The sequence below is a fragment of the Littorina saxatilis genome, linkage group LG17, assembly GCF_037325665.1.
Source record: "Littorina saxatilis isolate snail1 linkage group LG17, US_GU_Lsax_2.0, whole genome shotgun sequence".
In the NCBI taxonomy this organism is placed as follows: Eukaryota; Metazoa; Mollusca; class Gastropoda; order Littorinimorpha; family Littorinidae; genus Littorina; species Littorina saxatilis.
In genome coordinates this window covers 15687135-15714072 of record NC_090261.1, presented here as the reverse complement: position 1 = coordinate 15714072, position 26938 = coordinate 15687135, and the positions used below count along the sequence as shown (strand labels likewise).

The following is a 26938-nucleotide window of genomic DNA, read 5'->3' as shown; positions in this document are numbered from 1 at the left end:
ATTGGTTCTTTGGCATTTATTGAAAATTATACATCATATTATTATTGACATAATATTTTATACTTTGTAAAACATCCAGCAATAATGTACTGTCCATTTACATTTACTTGTACTTGTACTTGTGCGACGTTGTAGGTTTATAGAAAACCTGTTGGCCGATCTTGGTATGAAAAATAAGCTGCTGTGTGTGGGCTCTAGCATAGGCAGCTTGGGATGTATATTTCTAGTAGAGTTCCAGTACGTGTCTAGTTTTGACTTGAAGGCGTTGACGGTGTCGACTGCTACGACATTGTCTGGTAGGCTATTCTAGTCAAGGACCACTCTCTCTGAGAAAAAAGCTCTTCGCACTCTTGTACTTGCAAAGTTTTTGAAGTGTTTCTGACTGTTTTCTCTTGTGTCATGAGATGTGCTTTGTGGTTTGGTGAACTTGGGCCTCTGACTCTGGTAGACTCCCTTCAAGAATTTAAAAGTGTCTATCATGTCACCTCTTCGATGGCGGTGCTCAAGACATGGCAGGTTGAGAGCTCGAAGCCTCTGCTCGTAGGACAGGTCTTTTAGATCACTAAGCATTCTTGTTGCTCTTCTTTGAACTTGTTCAAGGTCCTTGGCGAGCCCTTTCAGGCTAGGGTTCCAGATGGAGTGGCCATATTCCAGAATGGGGCGGACCATACTCTTGTAGAGCTGGGTGAAAGTTCCCTTATTTAGACTAGAGAATGACCTTAGAAGGATTACTTCAAGGACCCTGTTTGCCTTTGTCAATGAAATGTGTATATGATCCTTGAAAGACAGCCCGTCATTGACGTGGACCCCAAGATCTTTTTCCACTGTACTCTCAGCCAGAGTATGCTTGGTATTATTAATCCAATTTCCCATGTAGTACGTGACTTTTTTGTTCCAAGCTTCATTGTCTTACATTTTTTGGGGTGGAATGAGAGCTGCCATGTTCATCCAATTAAATAAAAGAACACACCTTACCCAATCATGTTGATAGGCATTTTCAAAATTGGTGCAACTTTACAGTTACAAATCCCAGCTGTCACCAAAACCGGATACAGTGTCATATAAAGCAGTGTCAAAACAAATCAAATATGCAGAGAAAAATATTATATATCAGATGTAATATGAAACTGGCACACCTGGCCGGTTGTTCTTGTTCGTTTTGCTTATTTATTGATTTCCGCTGGCAAAGCATGGAAATTACCAACTAAGGCTGTCCCTGCTTACCACACTTTGAAACATGAATGAACATAGCCTGCAGTGTCTTTTTATAAAGTACGTACAAAGAAACTTTTAACATTGCTTTTGCACAACTTCAAGGAATATTCTGATTGTTTCACACAGCCCTTTCATCAATCTCATTCACCGGATATATACTTACTCTGATACCAACCAATGGCACATAATTTACACCAACACATGTATGTATCAGTACACTTTTTACATAGCAGCTATCCTATAGTTTTTTTCAGTCACATTTCCTGAATAAATAATCAGACAACACAATAACACACCGATCAGCACTACATTTAGGCAGATACTATTGCACAAAGAGTATGCTTGCAGTGTTACATAGTGCCTTCTTCCCTGAATCTCTTGAATAAACAACTTCATAAATAACACAATGACAAAACAATCACATCACTGTTTGGGGTACATTCTAACAACACAGGCACAAAGCGTTCCCATGTAACGTTCCCATACCGTCTGAAGGTGAGGAGATGTCCTGAAAAAACAAAAAAAGACGATTTTATGTACAAATCCCTAAAGTGAGCAATGTAAAGATGAGCAATGTTTTGTGTCGCACAGTGTGACAGATACCCTAAACATACCCTGAAAAGGCATGAGCCACTGAAAACACAAGTATTTTGTGAGTGTAAGAACACATACACAAGTGAATCGCTGGACGTCGCACAATTGAAAAGAAAATTGGTGTAGCCTTGCTCACGTAAATACACAATCAACTAGCTGATAATTAGAAACCAAAGATCACCAGCAGCAAGAAGTATAATAAAGAAGAACACATGCAGTCAATATAACACTTACCTCGACAGTACTATTCTTGCACATTATCTATTATAGGCCGAAAAAATTGGACAAAACGCTGAGTGGGTACAATTATCTCCCATAACCATGCGCCACCGTGGATCCCAAGCACTGTCCGAGTGCTTCCCCCTTACAGGATGTAGGTGGCGCGTCCTCTTTCTTTTTTCGCGCGTGTCAGACCGGCTGTGTTTCTGCTACGCTCCCGGATTATTTTGGACTAAGAGGCTTCTTTTCTGTGTGGACTATCACCTGTTGGATTATTGTGTGTTATTCCACTTCTGGCTTGAGGCTACGTTGTGTTTCCTTCAACTTGTGCCTCCGTTTTTGTGTGGCGGACTCGGCGTGCCTCCCGTCCTACTTCGTGGTGACCGGTCGTCTGCTTCTCGTTTCGCCGCATTCACTTGAGTATTGACCTAAATTTTCTTTGAATTTTGTTAATTCTCGGTCTTTAAGGGTACGTACAGGGCGAGGTAGGATGTCTCGTCCTGTTTTGGGCTCTGGTTCTACGGAACCAGAGTCTGCCGGGGGCAACCCTTCTCCGGGCGCCCAGCGTCATGTTTTACGCACGGAGAAGGGGATCTTTCGGCGCTCCGACTCTCCCTCCCCAAACGCTTTGCGTTTGCGGCGAGGGAGGGCGGAGAAAGCCTGTTTGAGCAAGCTCAATGCGAGCTTGCTCAAACAGGCTGGGCTTGAGCCTGGGACTTCGGGCGGGGCTGCGCCGTCGAAGGTTCGGGGAAGGTCGAGGGGAAAGAAAAAGCTTCTTTCTCCTTCTCCTTCAGTGGAACAAGCTTCCCCCCCTTCGACGCCGTTGTCCGGCCCTCAGTCTCAGGCTTCAGCTCCTCCCGGTTTCAAGCCTGGGGGGAAGGTTTCCTTCTCCTCCCTGGCTCGAATCCGGGGGCAGGTCGATTCCCAACCCTCTTTGGGGGTTGGTGAATCCGATCTAGGGGCTACTGGAGAGACTCAGGTTTTGACAGCCAACGGCCATACCACGTTGTAAACACCGGTTCTCGTCCGACCACCGAAGTTAAGCAACGTCGGGCCCGGTTAGTACTTGGATGGGTGACCGCCTGGGAACACCGGGTGCAGTTGGCATTAAAATCTTCCTTTTCCGGTGCCTCTCCTGTGCCCTCCTCGGTTTCCACCGCTGTGGAAGCCAGGAGGGACACGGGTCCTCCTCTGAACTCCCTCGCTGGGTCGTCTGCTGCTGTTTCGACAGTAGTTTCGGCCTCCTGGGGGGGGAGATCGGAGGAGATGACGGGGTCTCTGAATTCCCTCCCCGCTGGGGTTGGGATGCGAATTGACCCCGTTCAGGGCGGTCCTGTGGGGGCAGGGGTTTCAGGCTTCGTGCCTACGACCACTGCTACTACGGTTCCCTCTGACGTCCGTGTGACTGGTGGCTGTCCCTCTATGAAACGCTCCGGCCGACTAGTTACTGGACGTGGAGGTGTTCGACAGAACGTGGTACTTCTGTCGAATGGTCAGGGCGACGGGAACATTGTTTCTGTTGCTCAGACCGACACCTCCGACCGGACCGTCTTGACCCCACGCCATTCCTTAGCGTCTGGTGTTCGGGTGACGGATGGTCCGGACCAAGGGTCCGGAACGTTCCAGGCTTACGGGTCGGGATCGAACCGGACCCACGGGTCCCGACTGGACTTGACCTCCGGGTTTGGTCCGGACGGGACCCATGGTACGGGACCGTACCGGACCGGTGCGGGACAGTACCTCTGGCCCTTTCCGGACCTACGGGTCCGGATGGTACGGTACGGGACCAGTGGTTCGGTCGGGACCGGACCACCCGACCACCTCTGTTGGTCTGGGTGGTCTGGCACCGAACCGGAACACACCGGACCACCGGACCTACGGGTCCGGATGGTACGGTACCGGACCAGTGGTCCGGTCGGGGCCGGACCACTCGACCACCTCTGTTGGTCCGGGTGGTCTGGCACCGAACCGGACCATGCCGGACCTACGGGTCCGGATGGTACGGTATGTCCACGTCCGACCGAGCCACCCGAACACTTCTGTGGGTACGGATGGTTCGGTACCGAACGGGACCTCCGGATGCTACGGGACCGGACCGAACCTACGGGTTCGGATGGTCCGGTACCGGACCAGTGGTCCGGTCCGAACCGGACCAGTGGTCCGGTCCGGACCGGACCACCCGACCACCTCTGTTGGTCCGGATGGTCTGTCACCGAACCGGACCATACCGGACCTACGGGTCCGGATGGTACGGTAGGTCCACGTCCGGACCGAACCACCCGAACACTTCTGTGGGTACGGATGGTTCGGTGCCGTACGGGACCGCCGGATGGTACGGGACCGGACCACAGGACCGGAACACCGGACCACCCTATCGGATCGGTCCGGACCACCCGACCACCTCTGTTGGTCCGGATGGTCTGGCACCGAACCGGACCTACGGGTCCGGATGGTACGGTATGTCCACGTCCGGACCGAGCCACCCGAACACTTCTGTGGGTACGGGTGGTTCGGTGCCGAACGGGACCTCCGGATGGTGCGGGACCGGACCGGACCTACGGGTCCGGATGGTCCGGTACTGGACCGGTGGTCCGGTCCGGACCGGACCACCCGACCACCTCTGTTGGTCCGGATGGTCTGGCACCGAACCGGACCTACGGGTCCGGATGGTACGGTACGTCCACGCCCGGACCGAGCCACCCGAACACTTCTGTGCGTACGGATGGTTCGGTGCCGAACAGGACCTCCGGATGGTACCGGACCTACGGGTCCGGACCTACGGGTCCGGATGGCCCGGTGTCGGACCACCCGACCACCTCTGTTGGTCTGGATGGTCTGGCACCGAACCGGACCATACCGGACCACGGGTCCGGATGGTACGGTATGTCCACGTCCGGACCTAACCACCCGAACACTTCTGTGGGTACGATGGTTCGGTGCCGAACGGGACCTCCGGATGGTCCGGCACCGGACCGGAACACCGGACCACCCTACCGGACCGGATCGGCACCCCCGACCGGACCGGACCATTTCTTTTCTGATCAGACCCGATGGGTTCCTGTTCAGTCTATAAATGGCGGGGGTTCGTTGGCTGGGCTGACCCAACAGTCGCAGGGTTGTTGTTTTTCTCCCCCTTCGGCTGCTGGAGACGTTTCGTCTTTGGGGCAGGGGTCTTCGCGGCCTCTTGCTTCTGTGGGCGTTTCTTCACAGCCTGCTTCATCGCTTTCGGCTCTTCCCCCTCAAGCTCCCTACACTCCTGCTTTTGAGGAGTTGTCGGGAAGTGAAGAGGAGAGTGAGTCGGAGGACGATAGGGAGGAGGATCAGGGTCGCCCTGAGGTTAACACTGATCCTCTACCCTTGCCGGTTTCTGATGGAACTTCCGAAGCTATGCTTCGTACTTTGCAACAGTACATGACAGACATCACGCGGCGTCTTGACGTCACGGATGCCTCTCTTAAGCGTCTGTCGTCTAGTGTTGACACACAGGACCTGGACCCGGGGTCTGAGGACGAGAGGCAGGAGGCTCGTCCTCGCACAGCTAGAAGGACGTTTGAACAGTTTCAGGACGTCCTTCCCTGAGACGCCCTCTCGTCCTTTGAGTCCGCTTCGGCCCGGGCGCGGGAGGCTCACGCCGCGTCTGCCGGCGGCTCGTTTTATGAACGATCCGTCCGCCGGCAATTCGCGTTCCACCCTAGTCTTAGTGCCACGGTGGAAGCGGCAGCACATCGCCTGAGGAGTACAGATTCACGTGCAAACGCGACCTATGTTCCTCGGGAGGACGCGGGTTCAGTGCCATGCTTTCCTTCGGGAGGCGCACCTCCACTGTTTCCTCGTGTCCAATCTGTTTCGTCCCTCCCTTTTCCCTTTGACTCTCGAACTCTCACTTTCCAGACTTCGAGTGTTTAGGGTGGGGCTGACGGTGATGTGTTCGTTGGGGAGGTGCCTTCGGTCAAGAAGGTGGAACTGAGCTCTGCTTCGTTCCACAATCTTGAGGCCACCGTTTCTTCCACAGTCGAGGCCCAATCACAGGCCTTGACATGGATGAGCACGCTGTCCACACTGTTGGACCCTCCCGATCGGGCAGAGTCCGATTCCACTCGGGTCCTTGTCACGGTTCGAGTGGATCGGGCTTTGCATATCGTGCGTGACGTCTGCGGCAGAATTGGCCATTGGAACACGGGTCCACTTTATTGGCCCTGTTCCGTGATCATTTTCTGCCTACTTCTATAGTGCCTCCGGATATGAGGAAGAGTCTGAGGAACACGTTTCCTCAGCCTTCTTCCCTCTTTCATCCGGACACTGTTCGTTCTGTGGTGGAGTCCACACGCCAGAGGAACACTGATTCTCTGATGGTTGGCCTCGCTGCTTCGGCGACGGCGGCGGGGAGTAAGAGAAGTGCTACAGTCACCTCCAGCTCCCAGCCTCAGAAGAAGAAGAAGAAGAAGAAGCCAGTTTCACTGCCTCCTTCTTCCTCCTCTTAGGCGCCTGTTGCGTTCCCAAGCAAGACGAAGGGTGCTCAGACAGGTAAGGGGAAGCAGCACCACCAGGGGGGGTGGTCGCAAGCCTGCGCCTGCCCGCCAGCAGAATTTTCAGTGAGTCCCGGCCCTACGTTGACGCCCCCTCAAGTTGCCCCTCTTTCGTCCGTCGGTTCCCTTTTTCGGGCCCGCGGCATGTGGGGCAGACTGGTCTCCAACCAGTTTTTCTTGAGGGTGGTGTGGTCGGGGTTTTCTCTACCGCTGTCGTCACAACCTCCATTGTCCGCTCTACCCTGGACGTTCCCCCCTCCTCGAGACCCTGCCAGATGGCAGGCTCTTCAGGACGAGGTGAACTCGTTGGTCGAGAAGAAGGCGGTCTACCCCCTTTCTCAGCCTTCTCCAGGGTTCTGCTCCCGCCTGTTCACCGTCCCCAAAAAGGACGGCCGGTTCAGGCCGGTGTTGGACCTCTCCACCTTGAACTTGTACCTTCACAGGTGCAAGTTCAAGATGGAAACCCCTTCGTCGGTCCGGTTGGCCATCCGGCCAAACGATTGGGCCATGTCTGGGACCTCCAGGATGCTTACTTCCACATCCTGGTGGCCCCGGGGTACCGACATCTGCTCCGGTTCGTTTGGGAGGGCACAGTGTTCGAGTTTCAGGCCCTCCCATTCGGCCTGTCCTTGGCCCCTCTGATTTTCAACGGGGACAACAACACCACATGCTTAGCTTACCTTCGCCACCAGGGGGGCACCAATTCTCGGTCCCTCTCCCTGTTGGCGGAGGAGATTCTGCTCTGGTGCCAGACCAATCAGGTCCGGATGTCAGTCCAGTTCGTTCCGGGGAAACTGAACGCCCTGGTCGACATTCTCAGTCGGGGCGATCAGGTTCTCTCCACAGAATGGACCATCGCTCACAACGTTCTACAGCGTCTGTGGGCAAGGTGGGACCGTCCTCTGATCGATCGGTTCGCAACTCGATTCAGCGCTCGGCTTCCCAGGTACGTCAGCCCCTTTCGAGACATGAATGCGTTCCACTTGGACGCATTCACTCTCTTGTGGAGGCTCCTCGATGCTTACACCTATCCCCCGACATCTCTGATTCCGAGGGTGCTGGCAAAATATCTGCAGGAACGACCAAGACTGATTTTGGTCGCGCCTTACTGGCCAACAGCTCTGTGGTTTCCAGATCTTCGCGGTCTCACCCACGTAGACCCTCTACCTCTGGATCTGGACGGGGGAGGTCTGCTCCAGCCTCGATCATGCCTCCCTCATCCACGTCCAGAGAGTCTGTGCTTGACCGCATGGCTCTTGTGCGCTCCAAACTGCTTGCACTAGGATTGCACAAGAGTTCAGTAGAGTTTTTCTTGAACGCTAAGAGGCGATCAACTAATCAGCTCTACGACTTACGCTGGAGAGCTTGGGCCACCTTCGCCTTGTCCAAGGGGATAAAGCCGCTTTATCCCTCAACACAGGACTTGGCCAACTTCCTGGTGGAAGTGTATCAAAAGAAGAGTCTTTCTTCTAAGACTCTTCTTGGATACAGACCTGCCATCGCTTCCACGATTGCGGCCGCTACTGGTCGCAGACCTGAACACTTGATCAGGTCCTCCCTCATCGCTAATGTCCTTTCGGGTATTAGCAATGCAGCGGTGTCTAAACCTCGGGTTTCATTTCCCAAGGGGGATGTTTTTCTGGTCCTCAAACTCCTGCGTAGCAATGAGTTTGAACCCCTGGCAGGCATCAGTATCAAGTTGCTGATTTTTAAGACTAATTGTTCCTCATCGCTTTAGCCACTTGCCGTAGACTCAGTGGTATTCAAGCTTTGAGTGGCCTGGACTTTGACATTGAGTTCACCACACAGCAGTGGTTGCCAGCATGGTCACGTCAGTCTTAGGTATGTTTCTTGGGTATATTTTCTTGTACGGTAGTACTGTTCGAAAATTGCCTGGGTATCTTAATCCTTGGATTTAAGTGATTTTGATTAAGGAGTTTAATACTCTACATATCACCCTCACACCACTCTGGTATTCTGTGCAAGAATAGTACTGTCGAGGTAAGTGTTATATTGACTGTAAGGCTTCTTTTTAAGCCTACTGTCTATATGATACTTACCGAGACAGTACTATTAGAGTTTCCCTCCCGCCTCCCCTCTTGATATGTTATGGGCTTTTTGAGGGTCTGCAGCTCATAAAGAAAGAGGACGCGCCACCTACATCCTGTAAGGGGGAAGCACTCGGACAGTGCTTGGGATCCACGGTGGCGCATGGTTATGGGAGATAATTGTACCCACTCAGCGTTTTGTCCAATTTTTTCGGCCTATAATAGATAATGTGCAAGAATAGTACTGTCTCGGTAAGTATCATATAGACAGTAGGCTTAAAAAGAAGCCTTACATGCTGCAACACCTTCCAATCAGATAAATGAGCCTGCCAGCATAGAAACCTCATAAGATAATCTAGATTTTAAGTTTTTTAGAATTGTCATATCAAAATAACTACCAAAAAAGTCACAGACGAGACAGATGATGATGATGATGATGATGGAACTTTATTTTTCAAGGATAAAGGTTTAAGGCGACACCTTTTCTTACAACCGGTCCTTACTTCTAATACAAATGTCTAATAAATGATAAACAAGTAAAGCAACATGACAAATAAACAAAGTAAACGAACGAACCAGCAAAGAGAGAGAGAGAGAGAGAGAGAGAGAGAGAGAGAGAGAGAGAGAGAGAGAGAGAGAGAGAGAGAGAGAGAGAGAGAGAGAGAGAGAGAGAGAGAGAGAGAGAGACACTTTGATGGTTTAATGTCTTTCGCTTAACAAGCCATATCGACACACACAAAAATCAACAAAACAAGAAAAATGACAAAATACAAAAAAAGTTGCACACACACACACACACACACACAAATTCACACACACACGCACAGAGAGACACACACACACACCTATACAAGGCGCGAAGGCAAAACAGGCGGCCTCTCATATAGACACACCCTCAAGCAAAACAGACGGATAAAGACGTATAAATAAGACCCATTGTACGCATATTATACACAAACATGAACTCCATGCAAATAGGGTTAACGTCTATCATCAATCACTTTCTGGTGCTATGAAAGCGAATTATGTAAGCAATAATGCAACTTATGTATTTGAAACACATTGTTCCCTAAAGTGCATGGCATAAAAAACATACATTGCTAACTTACGTACATCTTCTCCGTGTTTTCAAATAGGGCTTTCAGTGAAAGTTCATTTAAACGAATTATAAAAGTTCCAATGTACTTCTTGCGAATATCGTTATTCTTGTACAGTGGACAATCGAAAAAAAATGTCATTCGTCCTCAAAAAGTTGGCAGGGCAAAATTCGCAAGTTTTACTCACAGTTTCTGGCTGATATCTTTTATTTATGGCTAATTCGATAATACCAAGGCGGAATCTGATCAATGCGTCCCGACCGTTTTAATGGTCATATCATTTAAATACCTTTCTGCATAAAAAGTAAACAACTTTTAAATAATCGATATATTGAAAATCTGTCCCTTGTCGTTATCTTTTCCCACCATTCTTCTTTAAGCTTACTAATCATCTTTTGTTTTATTTCCGACAAAAAGGCCGGTTCGTTTGCTGCTCCGTTTATCCAAACTTCCGAAAAACCATGAGTCTCTAAACAATGTTTAATATTTCTAAGCCATGTACACGTCTTCTTTGCCGTTGTATCGTTATTCAAGTTGTTCTCCTGCCCGTTTAGGTATTCTTGCTGGGGTTAATCTTTGTATTTTAAACCAATACCTCACTGAGGAGACTGCGCTCTCGCTCTCTCTCTCACTAGAGAGAGAGAGAGAGAGAGAGAGAGAGAGAGAGAGAGAGAGAGAGAGAGAGAATACACACACATACACACACATGTCTGTGCGGTAAGTAAGTTTCCAAATGTTACAACATTATATTGCAACCGACTGCTCCTTTTATGGGTAAGAAACTGACCTTGCAAGGAATTCTGTCTGCAAAGCACTGTCTTTGTATGCAGTCATCACTTTCTGCACCTCCCCACAGCTGTACTGACATTGTGTGAATGGCTCTATCAACTGTGCATAAGAAAATGTAGTTTCAGCATGTAAGCAAAAGATGCACAGAAAAAAAAGCTCTCACACTTGGTAAACACACCATGCATGGAACATTTTGTGTGTGTAATGGTAGGTTGTTAGTGTAAAAGGATACATCTTTGTCAGTCTGTGTGCAGATTGTATCAAAGGACATAAGCAAGTCTTGGATATGCACGTTAAAGGTCACATGCATTTTGTTACAAAGAAATTTGTTGGTCTTTCAATTGAATTATGACTGTAACTTTTCTTTTCCTCATAAATCAAATCATCTTACTTGATGTCAAGTGTAAAAGTATGAGTATATTCACCTTTTCAAATAGGTCAATGAAGATGTCCTTTGATTCCCGATTGTGGTTCAGACCGTAGGCAATGTTGACAATGGTTTTGGACAATGTCTGAAAAGAAAGACTTAAATATATATAACTGTTCATGTATTGCAGAGTTACATGCTTGTCTCTGTCTGTCTTCTGTATCTCTGTCTATAATGCTGAGTGCATTTTTGTAACTTTGGTACTCAAGTTTAGTTCTAAGCAAATGCTATAATTAAAATGAAACTTCTAAAATGTCATGTGGTGTACTTTCCAGTACACTGACTTTCTCCACCCACCCCACACCCCCCCCCCTAACACACAGTGACAGACACACCAACACATCACACACACAGAGGTAACAGAGAAAGATATCTGAAGAAAGAATCATCCTGAAAAATAACTCACAGAAACCATATTTGTACCACACATACATGTGTGGAAAAAAGAAAACAAGAAGGGCAAAGCCCATACGACTCACATGCTTTACACATTTTTCCTACCAAAATACATGTGACCTTGACCCAAGTCATCCAAGGTCATGCAATACAAAGCTGTTAATTCAAGACATAGGAAGTACAATGGTGCTTATTGGCTCTTTCTACCATGAGATATGGTCACTTTTAGTGGTTCACTACCTTATTTAGGTCACATTTCATAAGGGTCAAGGTGACCTTGACCTTGATCATATGTGACCAAATGTGTCTCATGATGAAAGCATAACATGTGCCCCACATAATTTTTAAGTTTGAAACAGTTATCTTCCTTAGTTCAGGGTCAAGGTCACTTCAAAATATGTATACAATCCAACTTTGAAGAGCTCCTGTGACCTTGACCTTGAAGCAAGGTAAACCAAACTGGTATCAAAAGATGGGGCTTACTTTGCCCTATATATCATATATAGGTGAGGTATTGAATCTCAAAAACTTCAGAGAAAATGGGAAAAATGTGAAAAATAGCTGTTTTTTAGGCAACATTTATGGCCCCTGCGACCTTGACCTTGAAGCAAGGTCAAGATGCTATGTATGTTTTTTGGGGCCTTGTCGTCATACACCATCTTGCCAAATTTGGTACTGATAGACTGAATAGTGCCCAAGAAATATCCAACGTTAAAGTTTTCCGGACGGACGGATGGACGGACGACTCGGGTGAGTACATAGACTCACTTTTGCTTCGCATGTGAGTCAAAAAAGTGCAGCACTTGAGTGTTGTGACACTTCACTGAGAAAGAACCCTTACCCTGAAGTTTTCACTGAGGTGACCTTTCATGTGTTCAGGAAAGCCTTGAGCAGCTTTGAGCATGAGCTGGCGATGTTCCTCCAGACACTCTTTCTCTGCCATCACTTTCACTTCCCTCAGTGATAGCAGAAAATTTCTGTCCAGGTCAACATCATTATTCTCATGGATTATGCACTCTGGAACAAAAAGGACACAAGTGAGTGTGTTGGTGATTCTTCCCACCTGGTATATCTCTTTACAAGAACCAATCCTGCCTCTCATAAAAGCCAAATCAACCTATTACATTTTAAATTACCGTCAACTCATGAAAAATCTGTCAAACAAAACATCGACTGGTATGTATGACAGATTGTCGATTTCATTTCCGGAATTTGGGTTTTTACTGTTAAATTACCAGAAGTACCTGGTTAACACATTTCCTGAGACATTCCTGTAAGATGAATGACTTACATATATTCATGACTGCAGACCTGTGCACACTTAAAACGCTCATCAGTAGTAAACAAACCAAATTTCAGTAGTTTTTAAAATGTTTCAGTAGTAAGCTGTAACGATCTCCAGGTTGTCTTGAGAATAACTGGACTTCCAGCACTGTTGTGCCATTTTCTTCTTCTTTGGTGACAGAGCTGGTTTCTCCTCTTCACTATCTGAATCTCGCACTCTTTTTTTCTTTTCCATGTTTCACTTCAATCACAAGTTGCCACGCAGACGCTGGACGAACTTCAACTAAGTCGAAGAACAAAAACTCAATGCTAAGAACACGCGCGCTTCCGGTAAATCGGAAAGCGTCTTTTCAGCGAAACGGCCAACTAATTGGTCAAAACATCTTAAAACAGAAAAAAGTACCAACATTTGTTTTTGGAGTAAAACATCGGAATTTTGGAATTTTAATTAAACATCCGTAGCACCGTATTCTGCATATAAAAATCGGAGAAATTACAGAACAAGAAGAGCAAACGCTCGATCGAGTCACTTTCGCAGTTCTGAATATTATATGAGGCATCAGATGGACAGGAAGAAATTGCTATTCACAACACAATGAGTCACGTTCACATAAAATTTGAGCCCGGTCACTTTTATAGTTTCCGAGAAAAGCCCAACGTTAAGTTGTGTGTTGCCGAACAGAAAAGGCTAGTTATCTCCCTTGTTTTTCTGATAACGTTCGTAAAAGGCTACAGATGTAAATACTTTGATGTAAAGAATAATCCTACAAAGTTTCAATCACATCCGATGAACTTTGTCAAAGATATAATGTGCGCGCCTTCGTGAGCGAGGCTGGTACTACATATTGTTCATACGAAATGACAAACACAGGTTACAAGCGATAACGCGCAAAAGTACTGGTTTATTATTTTACATCTGACACTAAGGTATCAGTAATGCATATATAGTTACAGTACTACGTAATGAGATACTACGTATTGCGGTAAAAAACTTATGGACAGAAAGAAAAAGAGAAAAGAAAACAAATTATTAGACATGGCAAAAGTATCAAAAGCATTAACAAGACACGAGAAGTAAATACAAGAAAAATAAACAATCACAAGACAGGCGAAGACAAACAGACAAGAAAGTTACAAATACCAAACACTCGTTGGTTAGTCCTTCAACAACAATAAAGAGTTACGTTCTGTACGTTCAACAACAATAAAGAATTACGTTCCGTACGTTCAACAATACCATAAGCACTAAGAATACTCAAGAAACTTAGCATACATACGTTTAAAACCAAAATGGCTACTTTCAGAAAAATACAAAAACATTGACTCATCAGGCCAGGAATACAAAGCAAACTGTCATACCAAAAAGTCTAACGACAACGTTCCTGCGTTAATCAAAGTCACAAACAAGATATTTACTCATCCACTTTCCCTCAATAACGTTACAAGAAATAAGCCCGTTTACAAACGATCACCACAGACCGCAAGCTTCTTTTACCTAAATTCTTTTAACGTAAGGCTGAAAAAGTCAGAGAAAACGTTTCACTTCGAACTTCGTTAACCACAGAACACACAAGTTATCATTATAAACATTAGCGACTTTCTAGCGTCTACAAAACATTGCTGTACGTTCACAACACTAGAACAGTTGAACACACAATAAAGAAACACTACAACAAGTCAGACTTTCAACTCACGTTATACATAAACAACTCACAAAGTCATTACAAAAAGGCGACCAAAACACAACACAAACAAGTAACAACAAAATTACCTTATGCGCTGTGTGGGTTGACCAGCAGTACCAAAACGTGTTGCCTCACAAACGAAGGGCACAAAACGATTCACACTTGAGAAACAACTGTCTCCAAGAACATTACGTTGACGTTAAAACATAAGAAACACTCCGTTGGTTCACTTAATAACCTTCATACGTTTACATCAAAACCAAACGCTTCCTAAAACCCTCAGATCGACTGACGAGACAGGAGTCAAGCAGCGGTATTTATGGAAACAAAAACCTAACATGGAATAGTTATTCAAAAGTCAAAGGTTACCGGATTGACCAACCAACAACATTCCTAAGACAGAATCGGGTGAAACTACTATTTTACAACCAATCAGTAACCGATCACGCACTCCGTGCATGCTCAAAACTTAAAACGGTATATTTAACAGAAAGAAGACCAAGGAACTAGCTGACATCACAAAGCTAAAAACACGTGAGTCACACGTATTCTAAAACTTGCAACGCAGATTCGCAGGGCTCACCTCAAAATCAAAACACGGAAAATAGCACGTGAATCTCACGGTGTTCTAAGACTAAACGACGCAGTTTGTGACGCTCCGACCAAAACCAGGTCACAACAACTGAACAAGGAGCACGTGAATCTCACGTAAAAATATTAACGCTCCACAAAACGGGTCACAACAAGGTGCTACAATAAAAACACGGTCTACTTCTTTTTACATCGTGCAATGGCTTGAGCAAACGTAATTACAACAAAAAGTAGGTGAATGCATGCCACATCGGCATGCACACTCCCACCGGAAATTATATTAATATAATTTACTTCAAAAAACCTTTGTACAAACACATTCCTTATATCAAAAGAAGAATAACGCAGATTTAGACATTTCAAATTTACAACTCAAAACCATTGTGTTGCAAAACATTTACACAACAATATTATGGTTCAATCGTTTTCAGTGTTTCAACACATCTCGTTTCAACTAAATGCCACTAGTCATTTACTCGACGGCATAACAAGAACGCACCACTTAAACCATAAATGTCCGTTACATCATCTGGTATAAAAACAAACCGCAACAATCTACAACTGTCAAATTGGAAAAACACTCCAAAGTTCAATGTTCTTTCAGTTCGCTTACACAGCTTTGTCTTTGTGATTTTCACGATCAACTAACACAGTCATTTTGTGAATAGGTCGCTCTAATATGCGACTATCACCAGTGGGACGGCCGTGATTGTCTAGAGCCTTTGTTCCAACATGCACTTTCACTCGTCTGACCAGTCCATCAGATCCAGGCATCACCTCGATTACACGAGCCATGCACCACTCTGATCTGCACAAGTTCTGGTCATGCAAGACAACAATGCGTAGGGCGTTGATGAAGGAATCACTTGACATGTCATCCAGGGTTTCAATGTGGATTGCCCTAGAGGCAAAACACATCACGATCAGCCCGTACAAGATTAATGTCATGAACTTGACGCAGTCATCACGGTACCCATGTTTTTTCTGGCGTTTCAGGCCCTTCAGATGCTTGACTGTGGCACCTCTGTTGTCGGGGAGGGACGGTTTCTCTGGTCGAAATGGTAAGGGCATCTCGTAGTGACCAGTTTTGTTGACTTTCACGTTTTCCTTCACGATCTTCGCAAACTTTACATCGTCTTGGAACATGGATCCTGAGTCACTTGCAAAGTCTCTTTCCATAACATGTAATGGGTCAGTACGCGAGACTTCGTCCAGCTGTACCTTGTAGACGTGAGCTACACGTTCTTCTTCCCTCGATCCTGGCTTGACGATGACGCGCATGGACGAGGCTATGCCATCAAAGGCGACGGAATGCGGTGCCTTGCCGACGATGCTCCAACCTAACTTAGTCTCTACTGCGAATGGCAGTCCTTGGACAACGTTTAGGGGCATGAGGGCTTCAGCGCAGTCGTAGCCAATGAGGAGGCCTGCTTCGCAGTCAGGGTACAAGGGGGGCAGTTTAGGAGACAGGTGTTGGAGATGTGGGTAAGCTTTGACAGTCTCTGAGGTGGGGATATGAGTGGGGTCAACGGTCAGATAAGGTCGTGAGATGGCAGAAGGGAGCCTGACAAACTCACTGGAGGTAGGAGAGCGGACACGCAATCCAGAGTACTTCCTGCCGGAGACCACAGCATTGTCCTCAGTCAGTGTGGAGACCCTGAGTGTAGTCGGCTGCGATTTGGCTTTAACTTCTTCAGCCACTGACTGCACTACAAAAGTGGCGTTGGACATAGTGTCCAGTAGTGCGTACGTCAGCACTTCTACGTTGGGGTTAGAGTCACTGGAAACGAGAACGGGAACGATCATAGACGTGAAACCGATGCTGTTTTCCTCGCTGGCCTTAAGAGCAGACACCGTAGGGGTCGACGATGACAGTGGCTCTTGAACGTCAGCAGCAGAGGTACGGTAATTGTTCTTGTGTTCACTCGCCCCTTTGTTTTCACTCATACTGTTCTGATATTTGAAATTGTCATCATGAAGACAAGTGGGATGAGCCTTCTTGCACTTCTTGCACGTCTGTTTCTGCATACATTGACGGCTCTGGTGATCCTTACTTCTGAGACATCCGTAGCAGATACGGTTCTTGAACAGAAAATCTCGTATCTCAACCAGAGGCTTCTCTATGAGTTCCTTACATGTCCCAGCGTCATGGTCCGGAAGTTGACAGTGCAGACATGCGGTGACATCCTCTGTCAGGGTTGACAGGTTCGTTGTGAACTTTCTTGGTGTCCCCGATGCACTTGTCAAGCCGAAAACAGGGTCGTTAGAAATGTCTGCTTCGAGGGTAACGAACGACACGAGTTCATTGAACAGAGGATACCTCTTCTTTTCAACCTTGGTTCGAGCAACTGTTCTAGACCATCTGTGACTCATCCAGTCTGGGAGCTTTCCGACGATCTTCCGTAGGTACTGGGCATCATCCAGTATGCTCAGTCCACCAACTTCCTGGGCAGCAACGGAACATTGCTGCAAGAAATCGGCCAGACTTCTGAGTCCCTTGGGATCCTTGCTTTTGACTGGGGTCCATTCGTCCAGCTTGGTCCGGAAAGCTTGCGAAACGACGTATGAGTTGCCGAACCGATTTTCCAGCACTTCCATGGCTCTCTCGTAGGCATCACCTTCTCTCAGCAGAAAGAAGCCGGTCACGGCCTCCTTTGCTTGACCTCCGATGTACCGTTGCAGATACAATAACTTCTCACTGCTGGTTATGTTCTGTCTCTCGATGAGGAACGAAAACGACGACCTCCAAATTGGATATTGGAGAGGGTCACCAACAAAAATGCACGGCTCCTGCATCGGCAAACGGTTGATCATCAGAGCGTCTGATAGGGTTTTGGCGAGAGAGTCCATAGGAGTGTCCTGCTTGGCAGGAGTAGCAAGTGGACGTTGGTAGTACGCAGACGGGGGGTAGGTGGCAAATGGACGATCTGCATGACATTCCTTGTCAAAGTTCATGTACGCAGGGGGCCTTGCGTTTTCGTTTCCCCAAATAACTTTGGGGGTGGTCTGATGTGGGTCCAGGAATGTGGGCACGAAAGGCTCTGGTTTGGGATGTAGGTGGGTATCATAGGGGAAACAGGGTGGGGTAACTTGAAAACGTCTGTGGTCCATGCGTTGGTGACGTTCTTCTGGGAAGTAGGTGTGTCGTTCTTGCGTCTCATCACCTTCCCTTGTCTCTGGTAGGTGATAGGACCAACCTGTGTGGTCGAGATCAGGCGGGCGAGGGCCTGTGACGCTTGTCGTTGAGTGTCCAACGTTGTGCAGAGGCGGCTGACCAGTGTATGCACCGAGAGGGTGCTGCAGTGTGGTCAGCAGCGCTGTAGGCCGCATGGAGGATGTAGTTGCAGCCGTCGTGTAGTTGGGTGTGGAGGGCTCCCGATGGATGAAAGGAGCGCTCGTTCCGGCGTGATGGGGGGCGTTGACATCCTCTCTACGTTGAGGTCCGTACGCCTCGTAGGTGGCGTTGTTGGTAGTAGCGGCGCTTGTAGAGGCGCTGACTCCAACGACGAGGTCCACGACAGGTAACGCGTGCTGTCGTGGCTCAGTCGTTGTGGTTCCTGCGACGAAGATGGTGACAGCATCGTTGACAGTAGAGATGTCACGGGTGCTGGCGGCGTTGCAGACAGGAACAGACGTGACGTCCAAGGCTGGCTGGTGTGTCCCTTGATCAGCAATGACGGCAGCTTGGCAGACAGGAACAGACGTGGCGTCCAAGGCTGGCTGGTGTGTCCCTTGGTCAGCAATGACGGCAGCACCTGTCCCTATTCCTATCGCTGTTTGTTCATTGTTTAGAGGAGGGGCTACAAGACTGTACAAGGGAACGAAAGGATGAGGGTGGAACCTAGTGTTCAACAAATCAACTGACGGTAGATCAGGGAGATCCTGCTGAACGGATTCACCTTGTTCCAATACTTGTAACATAGCTTGTTGTTCTCTTAAGCTAGTTTTTAATTCGGTGGACTGAATTTGTCTCAAAGCCTTCTTCTGTTTAATCTCTTCAAGAGCTGCTTCAGCTGCGTCTTCGGCCTGTCTAGCTGCTATTCTCTCAGCTTCCTTAGCCTGCCTAGCTGCGTCTTCGGCCTGCCTAGCTGCTTCTTCGGCCTGCCTAGCTGCTGTTCTCTCAGCTTCCTTAGCTTGCCTAGCTGCTTCTTCGGCCTGCCTAGCTGCTGTTCTCTCAGCTTCTTCAATCTGCCTAGCTGCATTTCTCTCAGCTTCCTCAGTCTGCCTAGCTGCTGTTCTCTCAGCTTCCTCAGTCTGCCTAGCCGCAGTTCTCTCAGCATATTGTTGTTGTAAGAGATCCAGTTCACTAAACTGAGCTTCCTTTATTGCGTCACCTTCCACTTTTATGGCCAGGGATGCAGCCTCTAGTTTAAGAGCCAATTTAGTGTCTTCAGAGCTAACACTTTTAGAGCGGAGAGACTCGGCGCGAGAAGCTACTTGGCTACCTGATCTCCTGATACCTGACTTGTGGCTAGCTGACTTGTGGATGGCTGAAGTAATGCTAGCCACTTTATGAATGGCAGACTTAACACTGGCTGACTTGTGGGTGGATGACCCAACGCTAGGTGTAACACTGCTATGCCTGGAAGTAGGCTCCTTAGCCACCTGCACACTAGTCGTTTGTCTGTCAAGAGCTCGATCAATGTCAAACATAATGTTCTGAACTGTTCTCTGAACATCATCCCAACTTTCCTGAATGGTTTCACCGCTACCAATACTACGAAGACCTTTCTCTATGTCACCAAGATCCTTGTACATGCTCAAAACAATTTGTTTTTGACTGGTTAACGACTCTTGATTAGGAGTTTCTTGGTTAAGCTCTGTGACTATCTCACCGATTGCTCGTTCCAAGAATGTTCGTTGTCTTGCGAAGTTTCTAGTTTTGATCTCAATCTGGTACTCTCTACCTTTTTCAGTAGGCTTAATGTCACGCCTAGGCCTTTGAGAATGTTCATCTTCATCGCCGTTAACGTCATAACCTGAAGCTTCCAATGGTTTATCTGCTGGAATCTTCTCCATTACAATGTTCGCTTATTCAAAAGCACTAAAAACATACATAAGGTTTATCTGGTTATAAAGTAAAATGAATCGATCTGAGGGTCGTTTGGGATAATACACAAAAGTCACAAAAAATGCGCCGGATACGGAGTAGGAAGATCTCTAACCGACAAGTTGATCTATGTCAAACTATGGTTCACTAACACAGTGACAGGTAACAATAAAGTCTTTTGCTGGTTATCAACAGCTACGTTTACGTTCATTGAGCGTCAATAACAAAAGTTCTTCACTGGGCGTCAGCAGCTAAGTTTGTCTACTTTAGCTAAAGTTCTTTACTGGGCGACAGCAACTAAAGTTTTTTACTGGGCGACAGCAACTAAAGTTTTTTACTGTGCGCGCCTTCGTGAGCGAGGCTGGTACTACATATTGTTCATACGAAATGACAAACACAGGTTACAAGCGATAACGCGCAAAAGTACTGGTTTATTATTTTACATCTGACACTAAGGTATCAGTAATGCATATATAGTTACAGTACTACGTAATGAGATACTACGTATTGCGGTAAAAAACTTATGGACAGAAAGAAAAAGAGAAAAGAAAACAAATTATTAGACATGGCAAAAGTATCAAAAGCATTAACAAGACACGAGAAGTAAATACAAGAAAAATAAACAATCACAAGACAGGCGAAGACAAACAGACAAGAAAGTTACAATTACCAAACACTCGTTGGTTAGTCCTTCAACAACAATAAAGAGTTACGTTCTGTACGTTCAACAACAATAAAGAATTACGTTCCGTACGTTCAACAATACCATAAGCACTAAGAATACTCAAGAAACTTAGCATACATACGTTTAAAACCAAAATGGCTACTTTCAGAAAAATACAAAAACATTGACTCATCAGGCCAGGAATACAAAGCAAACTGTCATACCAAAAAGTCTAACGACAACGTTCCTGCGTTAATCAAAGTCACAAACAAGATATTTACTCATCCACTTTCCCTCAATAACGTTACAAGAAATAAGCCCGTTTACAAACGATCACCACAGACCGCAAGCTTCTTTTACCTAAATTCTTTTAACGTAAGGCTGAAAAAGTCAGAGAAAACGTTTCACTTCGAACTTCGTTAACCACAGAACACACAAGTTATCATTATAAACATTAGCGACTTTCTAGCGTCTACAAAACATTGCTGTACGTTCACAACACTAGAACAGTTGAACACACAATAAAGAAACACTACAACAAGTCAGACTTTCAACTCACGTTATACATAAACAACTCACAAAGTCATTACAAAAAGGCGACCAAAACACAACACAAACAAGTAACAACAAAATTACCTTATGCGCTGTGTGGGTTGACCAGCAGTACCAAAACGTGTTGCCTCACAAACGAAGGGCACAAAACGATTCACACTTGAGAAACAACTGTCTCCAAGAACATTACGTTGACGTTAAAACATAAGAAACACTCCGTTGGTTCACTTAATAACCTTCATACGTTTACATCAAAACCAAACGCTTCCTAAAACCCTCAGATCGACTGACGAGACAGGAGTCAAGCAGCGGTATTTATGGAAACAAAAACCTAACATGGAATAGTTATTCAAAAGTCAAAGGTTACCGGATTGACCAACCAACAACATTCCTAAGACAGAATCGGGTGAAACTACTATTTTACAACCAATCAGTAACCGATCACGCACTCCGTGCATGCTCAAAACTTAAAACGGTATATTTAACAGAAAGAAGACCAAGGAACTAGCTGACATCACAAAGCTAAAAACACGTGAGTCACACGTATTCTAAAACTTGCAACGCAGATTCGCAGGGCTCACCTCAAAATCAAAACACGGAAAATAGCACGTGAATCTCACGGTGTTCTAAGACTAAACGACGCAGTTTGTGACGCTCCGACCAAAACCAGGTCACAACAACTGAACAAGGAGCACGTGAATCTCACGTAAAAATATTAACGCTCCACAAAACGGGTCACAACAAGGTGCTACAATAAAAACACGGTCTACTTCTTTTTACATCGTGCAATGGCTTGAGCAAACGTAATTACAACAAAAAGTAGGTGAATGCATGCCACATCGGCATGCACATATAAAATGTCTAATTTTTCCTTTGACGCTGACCTGTGACCTTGAAAAAGGTCAAAGGTCAACGAAACCATCGTTAAAGTGTAGAGGTCATTGGAGGTCACGACTAAACAAAATATGAGCCCGATCGCTTTGATAGTTTCCGAGAAAAGTCCAACGTTAAGGTGGTGTCTACGGCCGGCCGGCCGGCCGGCCGGCCGGACAGACTAACACTGACCGATTACATAGAGTCACTTTTTCTCAAGTGACTCAAAAACCGTAGATGTGCACAGGTCTGTGACTGTACATGTATGAAGAACGGGTTGTCAGGCAATCCATGTGTGCTTTTTATGTGTGTGCTTTAATTATCGACTGAAAATCAAAATCTATTTTGTTCAGAGATCCAATATTCTGAAATCACGATTTCATCTTAAAGACTGCTGAATGATCTCTTAAAAGATTATCACCTAAAAGATGATGAAATTCATAAGCATCTCAGTGATCACTTTTGGAGACTATGTTAAGATAACATTGCTACAAGCAACTATTAGTTACAAAGAATCACATGAACGAGATTGGGTCACATGTTAACAACATTAGCATTAGTAGTACAGTGGAACCCCCCTTTTTAAGACCTCCACAAATCTGAGAAAATTGGGTCTTAAAAAGGAGGGAGTCTTAAAATGGGGGTAATTCTACAGAGATTAAGAACAGAAAGTCTGAGAAAACAATGTCTTAAAAAGGAGGGAGTCTTAAAAGGGGGGTTCAACTGTATTCATAAAGAATTCCAGGCAGCTAATTTAGAGTTTACCAACAGAACTGTAAGACCAGTTTGTGATCATGCGGCCGGCACAGTCTGCAAAGTCCCTGAAGCGGAGATAAGACAGCTTCTTCTTGCCCGTCTCAAAGCGATTGTTACAGATGAACGTGATGGCTGCATAATCCCTGAAACACAAAGAATTAGATTAAGCCTCCTCGTAATTATGACAGAAATAAGGATTTAAAAATACAATACAGGAGCATTCATTAAATTCAAAACAAAATGAAGATTAAGCCTCCTCGTAAACATGACAGAAATAATGTTTTATAAGTGCATTCATTTAAAGTTAAAGTTGCAAAATAATAAATCTTGCATTACATACAGTACTTCTTCTTGTCTTAGCAAAACCCAAATAGAGAAAACAGCAATAATTTATAATGAGTAACTAACCATTCTTGTTTTTGATAGAGAAAACAGAAAGCACACACACAAACACACAATTAATAGTACCTGGCAAGAGGTTCAGACAACAAGAAATGAGTCTGGATGTTCTCCACCAAGGATCCTTTCAACTCTTCCACAGCCTTAAAGACACGCTTGATGTTGTCAAACTGTACATACAACAAAAACAAGCGACATCACAACCACAAAAATAAAAGACATCTTCAGTCGATTCATGAAACCTCAAATTCACCAGATACTCCAACAGGCAATGAGAAAAAACTGCCCATGTGGCATGTTTCTTTCCAGTGACTCAATAACATCAGAAAATGCAGATAGTACGTATTTAGCACACTGTGCAAGCAAACTGGTCTAATCCCTAGTCACTAAAGAATTCTTATGACAAGCAAATGGAACCAGAGTCTGTATCAGTGATCCAGGAACACACGTATTTCAGTCTTGTTTGTTTGTCTCCTTTTCAACACCTTTATTGTGCTACATATGCAGGAGAATAAGCATCTCATTCCAGAATGCCTTTATATACCAGGATTGTCCTGTAGACAAAGGATGCCATTGTGATTTATGCAATATTCATGTATGAATGAGCTCCAAGAAGCGAAGAATAGAAAGCGCTCTAAATATGAATAATAACAGTACATGGGAGTCACAGAATCATTAAACTGTAATGGAAGAATAAAGGTTGTTGGTTCATTTCAATGCTTCCTGTTCTCTCATTTCTTTCTTTAGATAAGTGGTTACCACAAGAGTAGGTCCACATAACTCTCCCCTGTTATTTTTGTCTGGAGCACTTACTTCCCTTTGTGTTTAAGATCTAGTCTTTAGTATTTTGCCTCACTTGGTTATGATTCTCCCTTATTTATGGACAATTTATCATTTATTTATAAAAATGTACCTGTCTTCGGCAGCTTCTCAAGGGAACCCTTGCCAGCTCACTAATGTCATCCAGATCTTTGCGAGTTCTTGAAGCCAGCTTCTTCCCAAGAAATTCACGCACCACCACTGGGTCGAAACCGTAGTACCTGAAAATAAGAATATTTTGATTGAACAAGAAATCTAATTTTCTTGATGGTATAACAGAGTGGTTATGTACAGAATAGTACTTTTACAAAAACAAAACAAAACAAAGCAAAAATAACCCCAAATAGCTGAGTTAAAACATCTGATCTTTTTACCAAGTACAGTATTCTCTAAGTCTAAGTTTCAAGAATTTGTCTCTTCTCTTTGAAAAACTGAAGATGTAACGTGGTATTGTCCCCAGAGGTTTAACAGGAAACTGAAACCATGCTTTAAGCTTTGAAACTAGCAACTGTTGTTTCAATACTTACAACAATAGTGCAACGTGAAATTTAACAAGAGGCGAAGCCTTCAAGGCTCCCGTAAGAAATCGACAAACAGTAACACAAACTCAATCACTCCGTCACACATACACACACACAGTAAGCATAGACACGGTGCAAGAGTGGGAGACGCTAGATCTAGATCTGTCTGTCTGTAGCCTACTTACGGGGACACGACTGCCACTGAGATCGACACTGCCCTTTCGACAGCGCTACCTCGCGCAGACACTGAAAACACGCTGTGCAGATCAACCTGTAGGAAATCTCCTTTGGTATCTTCTTTATCTATTTTTTCTGGAGCCGCTAGGAAACCGAACAATGTGAAATCGTCTTCCCCGAATCGGCGAATGCAGCTCGGTTAGAACTGAGAAGTGAATCTATACCACAATCCTTCACGCGATCTGACCTAACCTTGACCCCTGACCTGGTCTACATACCACACACAACACAAACCAGTCACCTGTTTTTACCCCCCCAAAACCCACCACCACCCGTTTTCTTTGGATACACACTTAATCTACATACGTGCCGATGAAATGTTGATCATTGCTTCAATACTTTGAAGCTGTTGCTTGGATAATAACCCGGTAAAATTAGTATTTCGGTGTTCAGTCAAATGTTAAAGTTTCTATCACACACGCACACACGCACGCACGCACACACGCACGCACACACAGACAAAAGTTAGCATCGCATAGGCTACACTTACGTGAGCCAAAAATGAGTTTTGCGGTCGGGGAAGTCATAGGTAAAAAGTAACGCTTGTCCAATACAGAACTCCCCAATTGCAGAGTCTCCACTCCGTCCCATTTTTGACAGAAAAAGCCAAAACTGAAATGTGATTTAAACACTGAACGGCTTATGACCCAAAAGGATATAATATCTCACTTTTTTTTGCTGCTTTACATACATTTATTACTATCCTTACTTCTCAATGAGCATGGTCTGTGTGTCCTGGGCCATCTGATAGATCTGCTGATCTCGTAGTCTGGGAGGTGACTTCAGCATGTTCTCCAAGAAACAGAACAGGCGGAAATTGTCTTGCACATCGCTTAGCAGGTCATCTATTGTTGCCTGGAAAGTTTGCAATGACTCCTGCTTCTGGAGGCACTGAGCTGCTTCATCAGCTGTGGAGGAAGAAAATGAGTTAAAGTACATGCATGTATCGCCTGTACGTTTGCCTTAAATTGCTCACCATGTCATTCTGCTTTGCCTTCAAAGCTGTCACTGGCTCCTACTTGTGGATGCAGTACAGCATACGTTTTGTTTCATCACAAATGAATTAGTTGAAGCTGATTTTGTGCACAGCTATGTTACAAGGACTACCTGTTAACTGAGGCATTTGTTTCAATATATATGTATAGATATATGCAGTTCAAGTTTAAGACAAATAATTCTTCTTGTACACAACCTGTCAGTATAAACACATTGTCCTATGTGCAAGGAATCGCATTTCATGCATAACCGAAGTCGCTCCTGTGACGAAATTCCAACGAACTATACCCAGTGGGCATCCAGACAGACCAGATCCAGATAGTCATCACATTGCAGACAACAATTGGCTCAGTCAGTCCCTTTCAAACGTTACTCATTTGTGAAATTATTAATCATTGTACCTGTACATCCTCTCAGCCACAAGTCATAGACTTCTGGATCAATCATCGTATGGTTTCCAACAAAAACTTCGACTTCGTTCATGTTGAATGTATTTGTAAACAAATCAATCGAATCGACATGTTCCAGGCATACAGCAGGACAGGGGACGTAACTGCATATTTCGACGATTTACAGGAATCCCAACAAAAAATCTGCAGTGATATGGAAATGCCAGCGCACATGTCCAGAATAAAAGTAAAATGTGTATTTTACGTTGGAAGAGCGCGTCAGATCTGTTTAAAAATCGTTAAAAAAAAAAGGCAGAGTTTAGGAAATTACCTTTTGAAATTGACAAAAACAGAGATTTATATTTCTAAATGTACGTCTATGACCGTGACCGCGAAAAGCTTACATTCTTATCTTTGTATTCACGTGTATTTAATGAAATATTACGTACCTCCTTGTTGACGCATTAATTGATGATTGTGTCTTGTGTGCTTATTTCAACCCAATTTATTTTTCTCCAGCATCTCAGCGGCTGTACGTATGATTTCAATTATTATGATGATCATGGCGCGGGTTCCGAGATAACTGGCGATAGCCGTGGAGCGATGATGATCAGAAATGATGGGCCCGCGGTGTCAATGACTCACTGCCTAGCTGTGCATGACGGTTTTCTTTTCAGTTGTTAATATGCACCCAGTGTCATAACATATCCCTATGATGATTTATAGTCTTTCATACTTCTGTTGTACTGTCCACATGTGTGTATGCATGTAAGTTCACTATAAACTTACTAAGTTTGGTGGTGACTATGTC

At 45.3% G+C, this 26938-nt stretch overlaps 2 protein-coding genes and 1 non-coding gene across 3 annotated transcripts; 1 reads left to right on the top strand and 2 right to left on the bottom strand.

The window, feature by feature from the left end:
- On the bottom strand, nt 1–26290 carry LOC138952927 (acidic fibroblast growth factor intracellular-binding protein-like). The gene is made up of 9 exons (XM_070324680.1): nt 26140–26290; nt 25452–25650; nt 24079–24205; nt 23235–23335; nt 22776–22909; nt 12153–12328; nt 10914–11000; nt 10487–10587; nt 1–1723 (listed from the first exon to the last, which is right to left on the bottom strand). The coding sequence occupies exons 1-9, from the start codon at nt 26219–26221 to the stop codon at nt 1639–1641; spliced, it is 1092 nt and encodes a 363-aa protein (XP_070180781.1). The 5' UTR covers nt 26222–26290; the 3' UTR covers nt 1–1638.
- LOC138954026 (5S ribosomal RNA) lies at nt 3017–3135 on the top strand. Its single transcript, XR_011451693.1, has one exon. It is a non-coding gene; the product is annotated as a 5S ribosomal RNA (ribosomal RNA).
- Nucleotides 13478–20140, bottom strand: LOC138952924 (uncharacterized). Its single transcript, XM_070324678.1, has 2 exons — nt 13789–20140; nt 13478–13756 (listed from the first exon to the last, which is right to left on the bottom strand). Exon 1 carries the CDS (start codon nt 19888–19890, stop codon nt 15481–15483), a length of 4410 nt encoding a protein of 1469 aa, XP_070180779.1. The 5' UTR covers nt 19891–20140; the 3' UTR covers nt 13478–13756; nt 13789–15480.
- Nucleotides 26291–26938: the final 648 nt, after the last annotated feature.

Bases quoted from the DNA above. Each gene is read 5' to 3' on its own strand.
- LOC138952924 (XM_070324678.1), bottom strand. From the start codon at position 19,890: ATGGAGAAGATTCCAGCAGATAAACCATTGGAAGCTTCAGGTTATGAC.
- LOC138952927 (XM_070324680.1), bottom strand. From the start codon at position 26,221: ATGAACGAAGTCGAAGTTTTTGTTGGAAACCATACGATGATTGATCCA. The intron at 24,206-25,451 runs GTAAGGATAGTA...TCTTATTTTCAG, and splicing joins CAGACCATGCTCATTGAGAA to GTACTACGGTTTCGACCCAG. The intron at 11,001-12,152 runs GTAAGGGTTCTT...CTTTCTTTTCAG, and splicing joins ACCTCAGTGAAAACTTCAGG to ACATTGTCCAAAACCATTGT.